This window comes from Emiliania huxleyi, assembly GCF_000372725.1.
Source record: "Emiliania huxleyi CCMP1516 chromosome Unknown EMIHUscaffold_184, whole genome shotgun sequence".
NCBI lineage: Eukaryota > Haptophyta > Isochrysidales > Noelaerhabdaceae > Emiliania > Emiliania huxleyi.
The window spans coordinates 318935-325380 of NW_005200746.1; the positions used below are offsets into that span (position 1 = coordinate 318935).

The 6446-nt window shown below is 66.5% G+C and overlaps 2 protein-coding genes across 2 annotated transcripts; both read right to left on the bottom strand.

Moving 5' to 3' along the window:
- Window positions 1-1157: 1157 nt before the first annotated feature.
- Window positions 1158-3156, bottom strand: EMIHUDRAFT_113237 (hypothetical protein; the record flags this gene model as incomplete). The annotated part of the gene is made up of 4 exons (XM_005782963.1): window positions 1158-1355; window positions 1422-1594; window positions 1670-1734; window positions 1940-3156. The coding sequence occupies 4 exons, from the start codon at window positions 3154-3156 to the stop codon at window positions 1158-1160; spliced, it is 1653 nt and encodes a 550-aa protein (XP_005783020.1).
- A 2327-nt stretch (window positions 3157-5483) lies between these two features.
- EMIHUDRAFT_442495 (hypothetical protein) lies at window positions 5484-6186 on the bottom strand (the record flags this gene model as incomplete). Its single annotated transcript, XM_005782964.1, has 1 exon — window positions 5484-6186. A coding segment is annotated over one exon (646 nt), but the record flags the coding sequence as incomplete, so codon positions are not given.
- Window positions 6187-6446: the final 260 nt, after the last annotated feature.

Genomic DNA, 6446 nt, shown 5'->3' on the forward strand with positions numbered 1-6446 from the left:
CAAAGCTGCTGCCGCCGCCGAAGCACACCGTCACCGCCAAGCCGGGCGACGACGACGTGGACGAGCTGACTCTCTCCTAGACCTTTCCTAGACCTTTCCTGGAACCTTCCTGTAGGCGACGACGACGTGGACGAGGTGACTCTCAAGGACATCGACCCGCTGACGTCGTACCTCGAGAACCTGCCCGAGAGGACCTTCGACGAGGAGGACGAGGAGGGCGGCCCGGGCGGCCAGCGGGTGCAGTGTGCGCAGCAGTGAGCTCGGCAGCGCTGGCTCGGCAGCGTGAGCCGCCTTCCCCGCACACGCCGCCGGCAGCTCGCTCGCCGAGGCGCCGGGGCGAGAGTCGCGTCTCGGCAGCCGGCGGCAGCGGCAGCCGACGGCGCTGCCAGCTTATTGGGCTGCGCCGCTGGCGGGCCGCTCGAGGGCGAGGCCGCCGTCTCGGGCTTGCGGCTTGCGGCGGGATGCGACTGGGCGGCCACGTCGCGCGGGCGCGGAGGGGAGGAGAGAGGGTAGGGAGGGCGGGCTAGCGAGAGGCGTTGCGCGGGGAGGAGGGCTTGAGAGGAGGAGGGTGGGGGGTCGGGGGGGTTGAGTGGCGCAGGCTGCCGCGAGACGGCTCTTATAGCTCGACGTTCACACATCGTCCCGCTTCATCTCCCCGCGGGTGCGCGGAGAGTGGGTCGTCGGTTTGTGATTCGTGGCCCGAGCGCTCACATTTTACTCGTTCGTCGTTGCGGCGGAGCGGACCATCGTTGCCCGGTGTTGTGTTGTATGTATCTTCTGCTCGCTCGGAGCGCCGCACCGAAGTTACAACACACAAGTGATTCAGCAGGGGTACCACCGTGTATCGAGAGGCACACAAAAGTTGTTGTCGGGCACGGCCCGGGCCGCGCGCGACAAGATGCACGCGATCAGCCGATCACGGATTCAGACCTCGCGGGGGGGCTCGGCGCACGTGCGACGTGCGACGCCGCGCGAGTACTCTCGCTGTACATATGGCGAAGGAACGTAGTGCAGAGTTACTGTACGTGGCCCACGACGCAGAATGCAGTACGTCTGAGGGCCCAGCTGGTGTGGGCCCCAGTGCATCCGTCGCCGGGCCCTCTTCGCGCAGTCGGCCGCGCGCCTCAGTCCCGCGGCGGGCCGTCCCGCGAGCGGCCTCACTCCCCCGACCGCGAAGCCGCCTTCTTCGGGCGGCAGCCCTTCTTCTGCGCACTGCGCGTGCCTGGCGACGCCGCCGTGCGCCGCTTGCGCCCGCCCGACGGAGCGACCGCGCCGTGCTCCGAGGGCGGCGAGGCCGCCTGCGCCGACGCGGCGCCCAGCTGCATCGCCTCCTCGAGCCCGTCGATGACCTCCGCCTAAAGCTCGCAGCTCGCCGAGATGGCGGCGAGATGTCGCCCCCCAGCCGAGCCCGCCGGCCGCACCCCGACCTCGTGGTTGGCGATGCGCGCAAGGAGCGCGCGGTTCGGGTACAGGTGCGGCCCCAGCCGCTCTCGCGTCAGCGGGCTCCTGCTCGGGTATATCTGCAGGACGCGCGAGATCTCGACGCGCTCGTAGGAGTGGCCGTCCGAGGCGACGACGGGGTCGCGCATCACGCCTACGGCCGTGCGGCATCTCGCGCCATCTCGGAGCTCGCTCGCCCCCCGCTACAAAGCAGGACTGCGCATCGCACCCTTGCTGATCGGGCAGAGGAACTCGTCGGGGGTGAGCACGGCGCGGAGGCCGAGCGTCTCGCACCTCGGGGGAGATATGGGGAGATATGGGGAGATATGGGGAGATATGGGGAGATATGCGGAGGCCGAGCGTCTCGCACCTCGGGGGGCGGCGCAACAAGGTGGGGGGGTGGCGCAACAAGGTGGGGGGGGGTGGGAGGAGAGAGGCGGCGGTGGTTCGGAGAGGAAGGCAGAGAGTGTGCGGCAGTAGGCGGCAGGGCGTCTCGCACCGCTCGCGCCGCTTCTCGGCCTTCTCCAGCGCCTCCAGCCGCTCCCGGCCGCGCCGGTACGGCTCTGGGGCGAGCAGATCCGCTCCTGCGCCAAAGCCGCGGTCAAGCGCAGACCGCAACTCGTCGGCTGTCTCGGCGTCGGCCAGCTCCTGCGCGTGGACGGTGCAGCTGCGGCTGATGAGTTTCAGCCACACCCTCGCAGCCCGGGCGCTCGACTCGAACACCGGCACGAGGTCACGCAACGGCACGCCGAGCGTAGCCAGCACAAGGTGCGGGATGGGGCGCCCCGAGACCGTGCAGTCATTGTTTGCGGGGTCGCTCAGCGTGTCCAGCACACTGACGGCGAGGTCGACGGCATCGACGTACTTACCGTCGCCCACGGCATCTTCTGCGAGCTCGACATAGACGTGCAGCTGCCAGAACTCGCCCCAGTCCTCACTGTCCGAACAATCCCAATTGCGCAACAGGTTGAGGATCGCGTCGATCGCCCCGGCCTCCACCACCGCTCGCAGCGTACGGTCGGTGAAGCGTGCGTCGAAAGTGGTCAGGTAGTAGAGCGCTTTCAGCGAGTGCAAGACCGCCCAGTTTCTGCCGTGCCGAAGCAGGTCGACGACGTCTTTGACGAATCCGGTCGCCTCCGCTTCGGTGACCGCCCCCTCCTCCGGATCGGAGACCGCCTCGCGCATGGATGAGGTTTCGATCAGATTGGCGAGGGTGCCAACCGCCTCCGTCACCGCCCTCGCCTCGGACCCTCGCTTGAGCAGCCGGACGCCACGGCGCAGCAGGCCGAGCAGCGCCTGGAGCGCACCGCAGCCGCGCAGCGTGCCGACGTCCTCGCCACTCCGGTAGACGGTCAGGCGGTTGAGCACAGCCCCCGCGTTCTCGGCGGCGGCGGAGTCGGAGGCGGCGGACAGCATGTGCACGAGAGGCTCGATTGCGCCAACCTCAGCGATCTCATCACCGATGTCGTAATCGAGCTCTGCGCACGTGTCTTGCAGGTGCCACAGGGCGCATGCAGCGTCGCTTGCCGCCTGCGACTTGCCGCCTGCGTGAAGCTGAGCGGTGAGGAGCCGGAGGCCGCAGGGGTCGGAGACGAAGGCCTTACAGGCCTTCGCGTCGAGCTTCGACACGGCCGCGGAGAGCTGACTCGTCGCCGACAGAGAGGCGGCGACGACGGCACGCGCTTCGGCGGCGGGCGACTTGGCGGGTGGTGGCATGGCAGTTGGTGGCCGAGGGAGCCTGGTGCGAAACGGAAAAAGAAGAAAAAGCATCCCGTCGTTTTCGAAATCTGCAAACAGGCGAGCATTCGAGAGCATGGGCAGTGATCCCGTCTGGGGCAACCAGACCGACAGCTTTGCGCTGTCTCACTGGGCCTTCGTGATTATTGTCGCGACGGGCATCGTGTACGACCTCCTTCTGCACAAGCTGACCCATTATTTGCAGCGCGCTGCGCACGTGCATCGCGACACAGAAAAAGCCAGCTACGCTCTCCGCCCTGCCAAAACCTACCTGAAAATCTGGGTGCGCTTCCAAACCGAGATCATGGTCCTCGGCTGCCTGGCCTTCACCATCTGGGTCGCCAATCAGTGCGGCGCCTTTGATGTGGGCGGTTCTACCGGACCGGGATGGGACGTCGTGAGGGCTTATCGCGACGCTACTGCAAATATGAATGTGCAGATGCGGAAAGGGGCGTGGATGACGCACACAGAAGGCTTGAAGGCTCTCGGGCGCTGCTGCGGAGAATGAAGGCTCAAGTGTCCCTTTCTACCTCAGCATGTGCCCGACTCGCTGGCCCTCAGACGGCGCAGTGATTCTCCACGTCTTTGAGCGGATCCACTTTGTCCTCAAGTAGAAGGCGTTCTTCTACTTCTTCTCGCTCGCCGTCATCTACTTCCTATTCGTGAGGAGGATCAAGAATACGTCGCGTTCCTGCAGCGCACGACCACGGCGGACATTGACGCGCTCATCTCCTTCCCCGTCACCACCTTTGCCATCGTGGGGCTCGGTGGGCTCATTTTGGCCGTGACGTCGACGTACCATTGCGACCCCGAGTACTTGCTGGACTCGATTTGGCATACGGCTCGCAGCGGCTCTCTACTGCGGAATCCGGTGGGCTCTGTGGCGCAGCACCATCTACAAGCACTACGAGGCCACGAGGCAGGGCCAGGCCCCGGGAACCGATGAATTCTACGCTTGGCGTTACCCATTGTTTGACAAGCTGGCCTGCCTGCCCTTCGCGGGCGTCACCGGCTTCCTCCCGGGAAGGGAAAGGCCAAACGAAAACTTGCATACAGACTGCGCTCTGGTACCAGTGCTATTTTCTCGTCTACACCATCATGGCGCGCTCTCCCTCTCGCCCTGACTCACGCTTGCGCGCTCCCTCCCCCTCCCTCGCATCTCGTCCTGTCACCCCCGGGCCCTCCGCCAACAGGACCCGTTCACGTACAAACTCGAGGCGACCTTCAAGAAAGACCTATTACACGCAAGGCGTCACCCCGGGAGAGGTGGAGCATCTGTTTATGCACGAATACAACCGCACTGGGAGAGAATACTACCTCACCTTTTCCCCCGACTCGTGGATCTCCAACTACGAGTCGACGACGATCGCCATGAACGTGCTCAACGCGGCCTCGAGGACTCGGAGCTCCTCGGCGAGGTCTCCCTCCCTCTCGCGGCGAGGGCGGCGGCGGCCTCCCGGCGGCGCGAGGGTAGCGGTGGGGACGGCGGAGGAGGTGAGGGCGGCGGCGAGGGGGAGGGCGGCGTGCGGAGAAACTTGGCGGCCCCCTCCAGCCCTCCTCCCCCCTGCGGTCTCGACGCTCGAAAACTCAGCTCGAGGAACAGACACAATAAATACACAATTCAGGAGCGGCGCGCTCGAAAAACGAAAACTTCCTCACGGATACAACACACAAAACCGGAGGTCGGTTCACGGTCTCGCGCGCGGCCGCGGGTGAACCGGTCGTCCGGCTCCGCCTCCCGCTCCCCCTCCGGGTCGCGGTCGCGGGTCGTCCGGTCCGCTCGAGCTGGGCCGTCCCGTTTTGATCTCTCGGTGAGTGGGCGCCCGCCCGCCGCCTCTGAGGGGGTCGGCCCCCCTAGTCTGAAAACAAAAACAAGGTCGAAAACAGCCACAAAATCAGCCTGCGAGAGAGGCACTGCGCGCCGCTGACCTCATATGTGGGGATGTGTGCCGACACCAATACTGATCTAAAACCCCTGGAAAAACCCTTGTTCAAAGCTGACCCTAACTAAGCGCCATCCTTCCTGCTCTCACCTGATGCTGCTTCCCCCCGCGCCCGCCTCCTTGGCCCCCTTGGGCGTATTTTCTACTCCCGGTGGGGGGCCTGCGCTGGGGCCCCAGGCCCCCGCTTGTTTTCTGTTTTCTGTTTTTCAAAACGCCCGCCCGCCCGCCACCCCGAGGCGGCTCGGCCCCCCACTCACCGAGAGATCAAAACGGGACGCGGCGCCCTGTTGACTCGAGAGCTGGGGTCTCAACGACTCGAAGGTCGAACGCGAACTAGGAAACTCTCTTTGAAGTTACGCCGGGTAAGTTACAGCTTTGCACATTACAGGAAAAAGGACCGGACAGGAACAAGTGTCAAGTCTAGTGAAAGGACCAAGTGGGTAATCGCACATGGGCATGCACTGGTATTGGAGAGGGAGTAGTACTCTCTGACGGGGTGACGCGGACTGCTGAGAACGGGGGGGGGAGTAGTACTAGTATCGCGCCGTGCCTCTTCGCCCACGGCCCTCGACACGCGAGGGCGTGTGTGCGGCGGACACCTCTTATGCGGCGAGCATGGACTGCGACCGGCCGATGAGAGCGCGCGCCTCCATCGAGGCTGCGCGGCGGGAGGGCGAGTCGAGGGAGGAGGCGCGGCGGCCCGCAGACTGCCAGAGCTCGCGCGTCGGCGACGGCGGCAGCAAGGCCACGTGGAGCGCGCGGCGCGTGTCGTCGAGCGAGGCGGTCCGCTCTGATGTCCGCTCCGGCAACTCGAGGTCGCGGCCGCCTTGCCGGAGCGGGTGGCGGCGCGCGCCTTCTCGCTCGGCGGCGGCTTGCTGCAGGCGGACGATGCGGCGCAGCGCGGCGCAGACGGCGACAGAGAGGAGGAGGACGAGCGCGAGCAGCCAGAGGGCGCCTCGGTACCCGCCTGCCCACTGCCGCGCCGCGCCCATCAGCAGGCCGGACACAGTGAGGCCTGCGATGTAGCACGACTCGAGCACGCCGTACACGCGCGGGACGGCGCGTGCGCCGACGATGAGGGGCACCTGCGGGAGCGGACGAGGGCGGGCAGACGAGGGCGGGCATCGCGGCGGCGCTTGCGATCGGTAGGGCGAGTGTGTGTCCGCCTCACCAGCGCGTGTAGCAGCGGCGGCGCGGCGGTGGCGCCGGCGGCGAGGCTGAGAGTAGCGGCGCGCGAGACCCACCAAGCGAGAGTGATCCCCCTCCCGGGCTGCAGCTCCGCCCACGAGCCGCCGCCCTCGAGCAGCAGCAGCGGCACCGCGCCGC